This window comes from Carettochelys insculpta, chromosome 10 (genome assembly GCF_033958435.1).
Source record: "Carettochelys insculpta isolate YL-2023 chromosome 10, ASM3395843v1, whole genome shotgun sequence".
NCBI classification, from domain to species: domain Eukaryota; kingdom Metazoa; phylum Chordata; order Testudines; family Carettochelyidae; genus Carettochelys; species Carettochelys insculpta.
In genome coordinates, this window is record NC_134146.1 from 25,567,294 (window position 1) to 25,583,473 (window position 16,180).

A 16,180-nucleotide genomic window follows, 5' to 3' on the forward strand; every position below is an offset into this window, starting at 1 on the left:
TACTGAATATCACTTAACACACAACAGGTAATATTTAGTGTGTGTAAAGCTTTAGTACAAGCTGAATGGTCAGGTATGCCATTTAACTAGCTGATGGGGCTAGCCAACCCACTAGTGTCTGGAGTATTTTGAGGTTCCAAGTTGCACTATTCATATCAAATGTAAAATATCGAGGAATCTGGAAAAAATAAGCATTAGTCCCTAAGTAGCCTGTAGAAATAAAGTGTAATATTCTCACTCTGATTCTGATGTTTTGGGTCAAAACAAAAAAGCAGTCACGTAGCACTTTAAACTGCCTTTTTTGTTAGTATATAGACTAGCATGGCTCCCTCTCTATTTAATGTTTTAGTGGTTAGACTATAAAAGATGATAGAAACAACTTGTGTCACTGCCAAGATGTTTTAAGAATAGTATATCTTCAGAGTTAAATTCCCACAGTGGACACATTGCTCCAAGAGACCATTTCTGAGTAAAAGCAAGTAAACTAAACTGTGGGTGTCTATTTCAGTCTGAGACACAGAGCCATGACTAACAACTTTTTGTCAGCAAAACTTATATTGACCTGCAAAAGTCCACTAAACAAATTGCTAGAGGGCATCATCACAAATGGTGTGAGCAATGCATGGTGGGTATGTACAGGCCCACCAACAGGGTAGGAGCCAGTGGAGTAATTGCTTTGGGGACCAATGATTCTAAAGGGCCCCAGGCTCTGACCACCCCCATTGCTACCATGTGTAGCAGCAGTGCCCCATGCCCTTTTAAGTTGCTATTTGAATGCTGCCTGGATGCCCTGGGCAGTTCCAAGAACGGGTGGGGGAGGGGCAGGGGATGCATAGCACTCTGGGAGAGCATGGTGTACTCACTGTGCCCCACTCCCACCCTTCTGCCCAAGGCCATGCCCCTTCAAGTGCACAGAGCTGGGTTGCTGCCCTGGGTATGTATCCCACAGTGCAATGTTGTGGAAGGGAGAGCTGATCCTGAGCATCCTTGGTACAGTATTTCCCCAGTTCTCCAACAACCTCCTGAGCTGCTGGGAGCAGCATCATGAGTAGCTTTGTGAGCTCGCTGTGCTGAGGATTCCTGGAGCAGCACAGCAACGTGTCTGCCTCGTCTGCCAGCGCTGTGTTGCTAGTGCAGGGCACAACAGGAGCAGTTCACTGACTTGCCCTTCCTGTATGAGCAGCACACTCAGCTGTCAGATACCTTCTCCAGAAGGTTGAAAGGGGAGGGACATGTGCCAGCATGGCAGCAGAGATCAAAACAGTGAGAAGAGCCCTCAGGGCAGGCAACATGGGATGCCCCCAGAAGCCAGTTTTGTCAGCAAAACAAACAGCAGTGTCTACACTCCGAGAAACTGAGGGGAAAAGAGAAGTCTCTTGTGGGGTGGAAGTTTCTTTTGTTGATGACACTGTGGCTTTTCCTGATGCATCATATTGTGGGGAGTTCACGCTCACAGCTTAGTCACCAAAAGGCAGTTTTCTGTGACAAAACTTGATTGTGTACATGAAGCCTAATTGAACACTTTTGGTGAACTAAAACTACAGGTTGTACTTCCCTGTTCCAGCAACCTCAAGACCTGAGTAGTCCCAAATGGAGGAATTTGCCAGACCAGTGGAGGTCATGCCTCAGCTCACCTGGGAGCAGCCACCAGCCTACTGGTTGGGCTCCTCTCCTGGCTGCTACCTGTCCCCACGCTGCCAGGGGAGTTCTGCTCCTGGTGGGGCACCTTTCCCAACAGGACTCCCTTGACCCAGCTCAGTTTCCACTAGGGCCAGCTCCCTGCCATCATATGATGGCCAGCATGGCTCTGCTGCAGGCCAGGCTCTGCTCCAGACCAACTCCTGATAACTGGGGCTCTGTGGCCCAATGCTCTCGGGTCCAGCAATATCTGTGGTCCTGCCAAATGTCTTGCATTACTGGACAAGAGTATGCTGGGTGACGGTTTTGGCCTGTAGTAGCATTTGGGTCTGGTCCTTGTAGATTTAATCATAACAGTTGTGGTTTTGACTTGATACTGGCTATAGAAGGAGTATATTGTGCAAGTACTGATACTAGAACTTTTCAGGATTCAACTGCTGTCCAAAGTCCTGCAGAGTCTAATAGTGTTCTGTTTCTGAGCTATAAGCTTAAAATAGTCTGTCATCTTACCAAATTGCCGTGTTCTCAGGTTTGGCTGAGGCAAATTGTGTGTGGGAGGCTCAAACAACAAGATGTTATCTGCTTGACTTGTGTATGTACACATGACTGCAGTTCTTATTGCTACTCATCCCAGCACCATGAAGGAGCACCAGCTTGATAACTAAGTCTTAGAGGGGTAGTGGTATTCAGCTGTATCTGCAAAAATATCAGAGTCCCATGGCACCTTAAAGGCCAACAGATTTATTTGGGCATAAGCTTTTGTGGGTAACAAACACTTGATATATCTGACAATTTTTGCCCATGAAAGCTTATGCCCAAATAAATCTGTTGGCCTTTAAGGTACCATGGGAGTCCTCATTCTATCTAATAGAATAGAAATACCTTACTTCAAAAACTTGACAAGACTCTTGCCTATCTCTTTAAAAAGTAAACCCTACAAGACTAACAGCTCTAGGCAATACAAAGCTGCCTGTGGGTTGGAGATATTGGAAAGACAATCTTGCAAAAGTAAATCAACAAATGTTACTTTCTACAGGAAAGTTCTAGAAAAGGTCTTCGATGAAATCGTATTGGTAGATGTCTTGGACAGTGGGGATTCAGCCCATCTAGCACTAATGAAAAGACCTGAACTGGGAGTCACATTAACGAAACTCCACTGCTGGGAATTGACTCAGTACTCAAAGTGTGTGTTCATGGATGCAGACACAATGGTAAGTTACACATTTGATGTTCAGAATACAGTTGCTTCCAATAGGAACTTAATATTGGGGACTTAAGCCAACAAAATTTTCAACTGGCAGCAATAAGGTAATATAGTCATGTTTAGAGCTATTCTCCATAACTTATGAACCCTTGTGTTCACATTTTGGGGTGGATGGCAATATCGACAAAACATAATGCTATGAAACATCTAGCCTAGAAAACGGAAAGCAATTTTTCCCCCCCGCTACAACTAGGTTTTATCAAATATTGATGAGCTTTTTGAGAGAGAAGAGCTATCTGCAGCACCGGATCCAGGCTGGCCTGACTGTTTTAATTCTGGAGTTTTTGTTTATCGACCTTCCATTGAAACATACAATCAGCTGTTACAACTTGCCACAGAAAAAGGCAGCTTTGATGGTATGTATTAACTTTTTCACTCCAGTGTAGTTCACGTGTTTGAAATGCTGCTGAGGGTTGGGTTGTTTGTTGCAGGTGGACTTTTCCTTAGGGGACACTGTGTTTACATTGGACTTCTAAAAATTCCAGCACCTCCTTGGAAAGAGTACCTGTGTTTTACAGGAAACTCCTATGCATGGATTCCTATAGATGAAATCTAACATCAAACATTAATAAGCTTATCTAGTGTTAAAAGGCCTAGATTAAATTGAGGCCCCTTAATGCATCTTAAGTGGGGAAAGCTAGGTCAAACTAAACAGCCATTTGTAGAGCTCCTTCTGTAGTACAACTTTGAAACTGGATGTTCTTCAGACTATAAACTAATATATCATCCTGCATCACCTAATGGACTGGATTTGATGGCCACTTAAACAATAATCAGTGCAAACAACTTCCCTTCAACTGCAACATCACAAGAATTTTGTGGATATCCTAAGGACAGGGTGAACATGATGCTCACAGAGCTGTGTTGCAAAAAAAGCCATTTAGAGCAATGATTGCTACTGAAATGATTCCCAGTAGCAAGTCAAATAGCATTGAGTAAAGTTAGGTGTCAATGAATAACAGCATTTCCTGAAGCAAAAATGCAGATGGCATTTGTCTCGAGAGGGACAACAATGTCACTCAGTGCATGGGGGGGAAGCATGTGAGGTCACATGCCTCTGCCCTATTTGTTGTTTGGCTTGTATGGAACATGCTCAGGACACATTGAAGTCAGCTGTCCTCCATTCTCTTCCCTCCTCTCCTATCTGTAGATGGTTTGTGGTTACTAACTACAGCTTGAAACCTTCTAATCCAGCACCTTCCGCACATGACTGTTGTGGAATGAGGGAGTTTGCCAGACAATAGGAGGCTGTTATTGTCTAACAGCATTACCAATACTTTCACTGCTTATTGAACTCTTAGACATTTAGGAGTAAATTAGAGCTAAATAACACAGAACACTGAGAGCCAGGACTGGTGGCTGTAAACAAACTATATAGGGCCATGAGAAGCTTGGCTGCACCCATGATAAGTGGTCATCTGGCTAACTAAAATTATGCCAGTTAATGGTATTGCTGGAGGGAGGAGTTTCAGATTAGCGAGGTTCAGCTGTAACTTTAACATCCTCCTTCATGCTGACTCAGTAGCAGATTGCCCATCAGGCTTTTTACTTCCAAAGAGGGTTCAGACAGACTAGTCCCAGGAGTAAATTTCCTGGTGCATACAGTTCTTTTTTTTTTTTCCCCCCTTCCTGTTTCAGTCTAGCAGGTATTGCTAATGGGCTCTCTAATCTAGAATGGTAGTCAAATGAGTGTGTAAGTGGCCTATGGATCATAGGTGTCTGTGTTGCTTGAAAATGGTGCTCTGAAGGAAATTAAGCTGATGGTAAAGTTGAATTTGCTCCCTCACTGAATAGCTGGACATGCAGTCTAGAAGTCCTCTGCAGCCACTACATTGTGGACCAGCAAATTTAAAGTGGACTGTCCCCTTGAGGGCTATGAGGCAAGACTTGTCATAGATAGCACATAGTGGTGAAGAAACTGCCCTTATTTGGGTTTTACCACTACACAGCAAAAAAAAAAATAGGCACGTTAACCTCCTGAAGTAGTCAGCACAATTGGAATTCTAGTCATGAGAAACTAAGACTGAAGATGTATTAATTACAGCCAATGTTAACACAGACGCACAACTTAATTACAAGATGTGTAACTACAAAACTGTCTGCTGTATCAGACATACAAGAAGACACTAAAGTTAGTCTGATCAGCTTCTGGGAAGTTCTTTTAGTAGTCCTGTAGCACTGAAGCTTTGACTCAACTGTGGCTGCATTAAGTTGAACTTCATGAAGAAAACAGCATACCAGAATGTTAACTTGAAGGCTGTGGGTTGAGTAACCCTGGCTATCACTTCTCTACATGCTGGGTTCTGCTGTACTTCATATTTTTACATGTCAGTCATTTTTGCTTAACATTATTTTAAAAATAGCAGTCAAGCAGTATGCCTGTGATTGTACATAAAAGCAGGAGTAAACCAGGCTTCTGATCAAATTTAGTGTGAAGAAATGCCTCTCGGATCTAGTTGGGGCAAATTCCTGGCAACTGGTGGTCTACTAACTGCAGTACCTTTTTAAACCTTGCAGGAGCTGTGGCATGTTTGAATCTTAACACTTCCTGAGAATGGTATAGCTTCCTAACCTACCACTATCCTAAAATAATCTCAAATGAGGCTAACTTGACTGACTTAGCTTCAGACAGGAAGTATACAACTTTAATCTCTCCCATAGAAAATCTTTACAACATGGCCATAAAGAGCTTGATAAAGCAACTAATGTAACAAACACATTTTAACAAAAATCCTTGTTTGTGCTTCTTTGGGGTCCAACAGTACAATGTTCAAGGATCTAAAAGTGCTGAAAACCAGCATGCCTGTCTCAAATTATTGCAACAAGTGCAGAATTTAAACATTCTAAAGGCACGCAGCCAGTCCTATGTTCATAGAGCAAAACCTAGTTACTGCTGTGATAAGGACTCTTACACATATTCAAAAATCTCACTCCTAAACATGAGAAATTTTTAGGGTGGTCACTGTAACATCTTAAACTTTGTGCGTAAACATTATTAGATCAATGGGTTTTGATGCAACAGCTGCTTTTTGTTTTTAAATATAGACCTAATAAGAATTGAATCTAGCAATAAAAAAGAAGCAAGCCTGAGGCTGACCTTTAAGATAGTGGAGGATCCCTGTTAACATATGGCTCCAGACCAGTCACTGCTTAATATAGGAGCATTTATTAATTTTTTGCCATAATCCAGAAATCCTTGTGTATGACCAGTGGTCAAGCCTTAAAGTAAGTAGCACGGCATTCTGTCACAAGCTCTGGAGCATGCACTTCAGCAGAGCTCCAGTTCTCAAAGGGTAAGGTAGAAGAAAACGGCTGATGCATTCTGCCTGGGTAAAGAAGAAGATGCACACTAAAATACTTGTCAGTGCCACTTCCTACAGTGAGAAAACAGTCAGTGGCCATAAGACTTGTTGCGTCGTTTGTGGAGCACACAGTGGTCACGATGCTTGGCTATTAGGTCCATAAGAAGGAAATATCTTCCAAAATAAGACTGCTTGCCTCAAATGTTTGTGTATGTGATTACAAAGTAGTTTAAAATGTCTACCTCCATAAGACAAACTAGAAATGTCCACTAGTTTTCACATCTGGGAATTGACACATTGATCTTGTCTGTGCACTCGGACGTTCTTAAGTTTTAGGATAACATGATGCAGCAATCTTGATACTACTCTGTCTATTGGGGGAGAAGAGAGAAGGGAAATTGAACTTGGTAATTGGAATGTCTGATGCTTGCCTTTGGCAAAAGTTTTGCCATAAACGCAGATTTCTTTAAAAAAAAAAAAAAAAAAAAAAAACACTGAGGCTTCATGAATTTACAAGCAAGAACAGCTAAAATAAGTCTGTACATTTTATAAATGAGTGCAAATTACATAATTTGCTGGACTTCCCTTTTAGCCTGGGATCCAAGCTGGTATTCTGAAACTATAACCTGCTAGATCTAGAAGTACCAACTTTACCCACAACTATAATAGCGTATTGCACAATTATTATACAAAATTAAATTGAACTAGCATTCCACCTTTGTTTTGGTGGCGCTATTGGTTTTCAGTAAAACTAGGACACTGAAAGTCTGTAGCATTAGATCAAAACTAAGCAGTGGAGAAAAAGTATTTAGTGGCTGGTTGGGATACATTTAGTAACCTCTGCTACAAGGGCTGATAGGCAAGTTCTATGGTAAACATACTGGCAAACCTCTACCAAGCAATCATTCAGGATATTAGCATCATTAAACTTACAGAATATGGGAGGTCTGGCTCTTCTACCTCAAACTATTGTAACAGTACTGTATTCAGCTGGAAGAACACCATAAGAATACACATTTAGATGCAGAGACTCTATAGTGGGAGTGTTACAGAACAAAGGCATGCAAGCTCCCAATATAGAATAATAGCTACATCTTTTGATTTCAAAGAGCTTTCCTAATAACATCAGATAACTCACTTAGCTTCTGTGCCTCTTAAATTTTATCCCATGTATCACTGCTGTATCAGTTGGTGCTTTGGCAAAAAGCTAATAGTGAAAACACTGCCATGACTTATTCAGAATTGTTTACCTTTTTGGTTCTGCTAATGGTAGTTTCTTTGACAAGTGATTGTCTGGTTTCCTATGTGCTTGTCTGCCCAAACTTGCTGGCTGGAGTAGAGTGGCGTTGTTAGTTGTATTACTGCTTCCCCCACGTTGTTAGTACAGTAGTTTCAATTCTACCTTAATCCAAAAGCATATATCAGAAGTGTGTGTGTGGTACACACTTTACCAACAGTATCCAATCTCACTGGGGATAGCCCTATCATGCCCCAAACAGAAATGCTCCAGCTAAGGTGGGGGGGAGGCAGAAATTACTAAGGCTGTTTCTGTATGTAAAGAACAAACAAGCAAAGTCACTTTGATATCTACTTTATTTTCAAATTTCTACATTTCTGTTCAGCATTCCCAGTCCCTTAGGAAAACACCTACCATAATTGCTCAGCAGCCAGGCAGTCATTCACTGACTTCACATGTTTGTAAACTAGCCTACATTCAAAATAGGGGTGTGAACACTTACAGCATATAGCAACTTCTAAAGCATATAACTTCTAGCTTCATATAAGCTTAAAGCTAACTAGGAGCTTTAATACAGTAGATACCTAGTATGACATCACTCAGACACAAACCAAAGGAAGCAGTCCTGTAGCACCTTAAAGACAAACAATTTTATTAGCATAATGAGATTTTTATAGGTAAAATACTCTTCAGATTATGGAGCAGAACAGAGAAATCCGACAATTAAAGCCTAGATTGCCCCTTTTTTGGGGGACCAAGGAATGAATTGGCTTATTAAAAGCAGTCTCATGTACAGCACTAGTGAGCCTCTCATAATCGCAAGCCAGTTGTTATATTGGTTACATACATTAAACCAGACTGATTAGTTACTCCAGATTTATGTATTTGCCTAACTGCAGCTGAAATAACAAATCGGACATTTCTGATGTTTACTACTGCAAGTTGTGAATGGAAGTCTTCATCGCACAACACCAAATGCACGTTCATATGTAGCCATTAGGGCAGGCATCTCGAACTCCCAGCACACGGATCAGTCCCCGCTAGAGCGATTGCACAATCTGACCTAGGGCTCCTAGCAGGCTGAGGGAGTGGGGTAGGGAGTGTCTTACCAGCCCCCCAAGCCTCACTGCTTCTTGACATTGTCCTGTCCTGCAAGTATGCAGCTCTGGGGTTTGCAGGGAAGGGTGTGCTGTGTGGCAGCAGTGGGCATACCCCTCTGCGCTCACTGTGGTGGCAGAAGCTGCGAAGGACGTGGAGTGCAAAGAGTGCACTTGCCGCAAGGAGTGCATGGGAGCCTGACTACTGCTGCCATGTGGCACTGGTGAGCCCCAGAGTGGCATGCTCAGGGGATGGGATGCCACTGGGGGAGAGGGTGGGATGGTGGTGGTGGTGGGAAGGGCCTGGGCCTGGGCTGGTAACTGCCAGGAGTCCCCAGGCTAGTTTGCCTAATTGCTCCAGCCAGGCCTGGCCTGGCCCACTTATGCACAGGTTTCAAACTCCTCGCCTTGATATTCTAAGCCAAGGTAAAATAGCCTAGAAGTATGACTTGACTTTACAGATCTATACCTAGCAAGAGAGAGGGGACTAATGCACTCTCCCAGAGTGAAAAATCTCACCGTGTGAAGAGAATTAACTTTCTACAAACAGCCTACTGCTGTATTGCCACCAATTCCTATTGGATAGAGTTGTGCTCAATATTCAGTTTAGTCATGGCCTAAATTCAACTGATCTAACTTAAAACAGGAATACTGATTCCCCTTCCTGCCCCCCCCCATGCATCCTGCTAACTGTCTGCCTTCTGCTTTCAGGTGGGGACCAGGGGTTATTAAACACCTTCTTCAGCAACTGGGCAACAACAGATATCAACAAACACCTGCCATTTGTTTATAACTTAAGCAGTGTTTCTCTATACTCCTACCTTCCAGCATTTAAAGCGTAAGTTCAACATTATCTGGATTAATTGGAGAAGTGGTCTGAGGTAAACAGGATGAAGTTTAATAAGGACAAATGCAAAGTGTTTCTTCCCAAGTGGAGCAATCAGTTTCACACACAGAATGGGGAGAGACTGTCTAGGAGTGACTACAGCAGAAAGGGATCTAGGGATTATAGTGGACCACAAGATAAATATGAATCAACAGTGTGATGCTGTTGCAAAAAAAGCAAACATGATACTGGGATGCATTAACAGGTGTGTTGTGAACAAGACAAGAAGTCATTCTTCTGCTCTACTCTGCACTGGTTAGGCCTCAGCTGGAGTATTGTGTCCAGTTCTGGGCACTGCAGTTCAAAAATGATGTGGAGAAACTACAGAGGGTCCAGAAAAGAGTGACAAGAATGATTAAAGGTCTAGAGAATGTGACCTATGAAAAAAGGTTGAAAGAACTGGGCTTGTTTAGTTTGGAAAAGAGAAGACTGAGGGGAGACATGATAGCGGTTTTCAGGTATCTAAAAGGGAGTCATAAGGAAGAACTTGTTCTTGACCTCTGAGGATAGAACAAGAGGCAACAGGCTTAAACTGCAGCAAGGAAGGTTTAGGTTGGACATTCGGAAAAAGTTCCTAACTGTCAGGGCGGTCAAACAGTGGAATAAATTGCCAAGGGAGGTTGTGGAATCTCCATCGCTGGAGATACTTAAGAACAGGTTAGATAGTACTGGGTCCTGCCATTGGGACAGGGGGCTGGACTCAATGGCCTCTTGAGGTCCCTTCCAGTCCTAGTGTTCTATGATTTTCTTGTAGAAAAATGATTCCTAACATACTGCACCCATTATATAGGCCAACTCTAGTACAGCTCTTACGAAGCTAAACAATCTCTTGCTAAAACAACATGCAGGCATGTGACACCTTAGAGGCTAACATTTATTATGTCATGAGCTGTTGTGGGTAAAACCCACTTCACCAGATGGGTTGGAATGCAAATAACAGAATCCAAGGTGTGTGTGGATAGCAGCCAAAAAAAGCAAATTACATGTTTAGCTGGATTTGTCCCACGTGATATAGCAGTGACAATATCAAATGTGAGGAAATTGCCCTTGTAATACATGTTAAGATCTTTATTCAAGCTTGAGTTGATGACAATACACTTTTGTAAATGAATTACTTGTCAGATCTTTTCCTTTTGTAATGGTGATAATTCTTTTGACAAAGAGTGGCTACTTCTAGACATCCATTATTGAATGTCCAGGGAGGCTAAAATTTTACCGTGTAGGTTGCCTTTCCTGATGTCTGATTCGTGTCTGTTCATCCTTTAGTGCACAGTGTGTTCCGTTTGACCACTGTACATGGCAGAGGGACATTGCTGGCACTTGCTAGATGATGGGGCGGGAGGGGACTAGATATTAAAATCAGTTCTTTGACTCAATTTCAGTATGGAGGTACTTGGTTTAGGCCAAATAAAGGGTATCTGACAGCTAGTGTAACCTTCACTTTGAACCATGTAACTGTTAAACTTAAATTAAAAAAACTAATCAAAAGGGAAGTAAGTGTGTTTTTTTTTTTTTTGTTTTGTTTTTTTTTTTTATATATCTGTGGCCTAAACTACCTCTGTCAGAGGCAGTAACTCATTCTTTTTTTTTTTTTTTAATTAATTAATTCACCTAGCAGAGGGGCATTTCACAAGCATCTCTTTTTTTAATGATGGATATACTGCTGTGACCAAAAGGTTGAGTGAGGCCCAAGCCAATGCAGCTGTATATAGTGGCAACTCCCAGCTAACACATTCTCTTTCCTTTGTGACAGCCCTCTTAATTTAATTATGATACTAGCATAGTTGGTAGCACACATTTCACTAAAACAAATGTGGCAGGGACAGTCGTGTTTTCTATCCCTTAAACAAGCAGACAAGCTGTCTTGTCTTCTGTTGCTTACTCTACCAGGCAGCAATCTTCCTAAATCCACAATAACCAGCTCCTATGGCAGCAAGTAACAAAGCTTGCTTTTTTTTGTCCTACTGATCACAATGCCCCTGCAATTCCCTGCCATTTCAGGTAATGTTTTTTCCTATATAATGGCAACTCCAGCTGATCTCTAGATGACATCAAGTTGCTAGAGTAGTGTTTACCAAATTAATTTGGCCATGGAACACTTCTGGGCTTGGAGTATATTGATGGAATGCATACATGTGGGGAGGGTGTCTAATACTGAAAAACTGCTGTACATAATGCTCAAAAGCTAGAGAGGCAACAGTGTTAGTGTGTATCTTCACAAAACAAAAAAGCAGTCCTATAGCACTTTAAAGACTGACATTTATTCATTAGGTGATGAACTTTGAAAGCTCATCACCTAAAGTGCTACAGGACTGCTTTTTTGTGTTGTAATGCTCAAAAGTTGATTTAAGAGTTTGGGCGGGGGGTGTATCTTTGCAAAGATCAAAAACAGGAGAAAAACCATCTGAATGAATAACTGATGTCCTTCTGATTAGGATGGTTAGCTGCTCAATAAGATTAAAAATTAAGTGCAAATCCAAAAAAGACATCAATATAACAGATGAAAGAAGGATGGTTAGTGGTGGTCTCTTGTATAAAAATACAAAGGACAATATTTTTCAAAAAAAAAACCTCCCTATACAGCTTAAAATTTATGGAAAAAAATGCAAAACAAATTAGATACAAAAAGTTCTAAATTTTGTAGTTTTTATAAATGGGTTTTTTACAGAAAACTATTGGAAACCTAAACATTTGGGTGCAGTGGGTGTGGTGTCTTTTTTTTTTTTTCTCCCTCCCCCCCCCCATGGGAGTTCCTGCATTTTATTAAGCAGATTTGTGATCAAATTAGGTGTGATGCAGGAGAGTTGGATCCTCTGAATGCAACTCATGCCGAAACAAACCAAAAAGACTTCTGGCATGAGTCATATAATAACTATAGTTATGAATGTGTTTACAAATATTAATATACCTACAATCTAAAGACGATTCAAATGCCTTAATGTTTTGATACACAATTTCATAATAAATATCTTAGAAGAAAAATTGTGCAAGCATCAAACTTTTTTTTTTTTTTTCGGTGAACACCTATTCACAGAACACCAGTTTGGAAAGTGCTGTGCTAGAGATTAATGCAGCAACATAAGCAATACTGTTGCTGGCTTAAGTTCAAACCATGTCTTGTGATCTGAAATATTGTCAGGTTAAAATTAGAATGCTTATTTTAAGAAGAAAGACATGGAACCCAGAGTGAACGCTCACTACTGAGAAGTTAGAATAAGCTGCAGTCAGTAAACTAATAGCTATTGTTATGTATGCCCTACTCCTTAGCTACAATTTTGCTGTAATTAGTCATTTCACAAAAGAACTTCTATAATTGACTTTGCTGTGAGAGGGCAACTGCCTGTGCCTGGGCCAGGCAAAACTTCCTTACAAATTGAACTGAGATGTACAGTCAACTAAAGTTGTTTAAAGCCTGAGGCATCTGGATTTTGCAAGTAACAGATGAACTATCAGGGTAGGCATTCTCAATGAACATCTTTTTGATGTAGATGCTGAGATCTGAGACAATTCAGTAGTTGGAATTGTTTAAACTTACGCCGACGCATCTAATCCTTCAGAGTATCTGTGTTAAGATGTTAAGCTTTACACCTACATGCAAAGTTTTGCATGCTGTCAAGCTTCAAAAGCAGTGGATGGAGGCACTGTAGTATTTTCTCTTTTCCTTCTCTGAGAGCAGGAGAATAGTTACTGGTAGCAATCCACTTGAACATAAGGGCTTGGGGTGGTGTGTGTGGTTTTTTTTAATAAATAAATAAATAAACCCTATTTGCCCCAGACCACTAAATGGCCTCCATGAGGATTGAACTCGAAACCACAGGTTTACAAGGCAATTTCATCTTAACTCCAGCATGAGTGGCAGTAGAGAAATTCAGGAATATATGGAATGTGCTAGTGAAACTTAGAGAACTGGCATTCCACAGTGAAGTGTTTAATTTTATTCCCAAAACTGGAAGGATCCTTCTATAAACTCAGCATCTCTCAAATGGAACCATTGCCTTCTGTACAGTGATGATTTGATTGGGTGTGTGGGGGGGGGGGGGGTGGAATGGTATTAATATACAAATATCACTGTTCACAAAAACAGACTTACTAGATTGCAAGTCTGTTCCTTTAGCTTTTTCTTTAAAGGCGGGGGGGAAGCATGCAGAGCACATTTTGTTTCTATTCCATTTAGAGCTGATGTAGTGTTGACTTGCCCTGAAACCGATCCAATTGAGGGAAGGCTGCCTTCAAGAGGATAAAATGGAATTGTCTTAATTACATTAAAGTGGTCTGGACTAGCTTAAAACTAAACTTAGCCATCAATTCCACTCCCTTACTCTCTAAAGAAGTGCACTTGAAGCTGGAAACCAAAGTTCTTCAAAGCAATCTCTTGTATGTTACTTCAAGTTGACAGTTTGACCTAAACTCTAGCAGCAAGATTCCTTTAAGCTGTATACAATCACACAGCCTTAGATCACTGTCAGGCTTATGCTGGCACACATTTTAAAAACATACCTTTTAATAAAACTTAGTTTTAACTTCCTCGAAAATGCTAAACTTCTAACATGCTGCGGCTCTTATTGATGTAGCTCTGTTTCCCTCAAGAGCTGAGGGAAGCCAGAGTATTTCCCAGCTGCAGCAGAGCACCAGGGAATTTGGCCCCTGGGGGACAGTAACATGAGCTTGTTGAATGATCTGAAGTGAAATGGGGAATTTGAAGATCAAAAACACCAACTTTTTTCAATTTTTCACTAAAGTGAAAATGGAATAGTTCTAGACTTTGAAAATCTCTGCCTGAAGAGTGGAGAGTGCTTAGATGAGGTTCCTGAAGGAAAGCTGCTTCTGAAACCAGAAGGGCTAAAAATAACTCATGCTTTGGTGAAGACAAACTGTCTAGCCATGTATCACGAGGAGTTTGCTGGGCTGGGCTTTCTGGGCCTACTAGATTACTACTAGCAGGACTTCAAAAAGTATGTCCATACTATAGCTACATGTCTACTGATGTAGAACTTTACCTTTTTTTTTTTTTTTTTTTTTTTTTAAATGAAATCACTCATCTGCCTAGAGAACCAAGACACCTAAGGGTTCTGAATGGCTATGTATTTAAAGAACATAATTTGTCAGGGTGGGGTAGGAAATCCATTGACCACAACTGTAGAAGGTGACTGACTGACCCCAGACCCATCCCTTGAGCGGCTCTGGGCCCAGAAGACATCCGCCACCCTCCTCATCGTCTTCCTGTACTTGACTCCCATCTAGTCGTCTTGCCATCATGGGGGCACATATCCACCCACCTCTCACTCACCTGCTCTCCTCCAGGCTATCTGTCCACTGCCCCCTGCACTGGCTTCCCTAGCCCCCTGCGTACCACATGCCTTCACATTCTCCTGTTTGGCTGCCCACCTCGCCTCTCTGCCAATCTTCTCACCTAAATATTGGGACAAAACATCCTGATTGTATATGGTTTAGGATGCAGGACAAAGGACCAACTACTGAGACTGTCCTGATTTTTATCAAAGTATGGCACAGATACCTTTCCAGTGCCTCAAAACATGGGGCCAGGGGTAGTTGCCCCAGTTTGCCCTACCAACAGTACAGCTCTGGCCTGAACTACCCTCAGCAGAGCTGCTGTGGCAGAAGCTTCCTGAAGCTGGATATTCTGACCAACTAGAACTTCCCCTTCTATAGGACTGCAGCCTAAGAAACCAGTGATCTTGCCTCTGATGGCTGATTAAGCTAAGTGAATGGTGCCTAGCTATTTTGATCACTGAATCTGTAGTGGAAACTCTCACTCTTAAAACTTGTTCTGATTGCAACTGCTGCTTGTGACTGTTCCATCCTGAGCTCTTGTGGACACCCAACTACCAAGAGACTGGCTGCCGTAAGTACTGAAATAGCCAAAAACTAGTGATTTGGGCTATTTTCAATCTGAATAAGCTATTTGAGAGAGAATTCCATCTGCATTCTCCTGTTGCATAGTGATGCTTTCAGTGTCAGTAAGCAGTAGCAATTTCTTAGCTTTTTCTTTAAGCACAGGAATGCTAGCCTGGTATGTACTTTTTCCTGGACATCTACTATCTACTTCCTTTTTCTCGTAGGTTTGGTGCAAATGCTAAAGTGGTGCATTTCTTAGGAAGACTGAAACCATGGAACTATACATATGACTCCAAGACAAAAAGCATAAAAGGTGACACAAGCGATTCCACCATCATTCACCCAGAATTCATCAACATGTGGTGGGAAACCTTCATCACTAACATCTTACCACTACTAGAACAACATGGAATTGTTAAAGACACTGCTACAGGTGTAAAGGCGGTATGTCTTACCCTTATCTTGGATACCTGCATTAAAACAGTATAAATGGTAATGTTCTATCCTTCCCCATCCCAAGCTTCAAATTACTGAAGGCTTTGGGAGAGTCCACTGACTTGGAAGTGTAGATTTCTCCAACTCCTTGTTTAAGACCATGGGGAAAAGTCGAACAAAGAAAATAGCAGGGTTACTCTGATCACTAGTACAAGTGTTTAGCCATCTCCTGCTCTAAATAACTACTGTGAACTGCAAGGAATTACTGAGGAATTGGCTAACAACAAAGCTGCAGAAACCGAATTGGGGTGAATCTCTCTTCAAATTACATACAGCGGCGTGACTCTTACCAACTGCAGATGAACAGCTTTAATCATCTAGCTCAAGCAGTGAAGGCTGAGCGTTTTGTGGGGCAGTCCTCAGATGACACCCAAACAAGGAGTCAGGATCCTGAAGCCCTTAAGT

General features: G+C 41.6%; 1 protein-coding gene across 1 annotated transcript in view; it reads left to right on the forward strand.

Annotated features, from left to right (window-relative positions):
- Positions 1–16,180, forward strand: part of GYG1 (glycogenin 1) — a 35,282-nt gene that overhangs the window by 14,114 nt on the left and 4,988 nt on the right. Inside the window, exons 3-6 of the mRNA XM_075004727.1 lie at positions 2,675–2,849; positions 3,096–3,258; positions 9,250–9,376; positions 15,505–15,724. Coding sequence (XP_074860828.1) covers positions 2,675–2,849; positions 3,096–3,258; positions 9,250–9,376; positions 15,505–15,724 — 685 coding nt within the window. The remainder of the gene's footprint in view (positions 1–2,674; positions 2,850–3,095; positions 3,259–9,249; positions 9,377–15,504; positions 15,725–16,180) is intronic.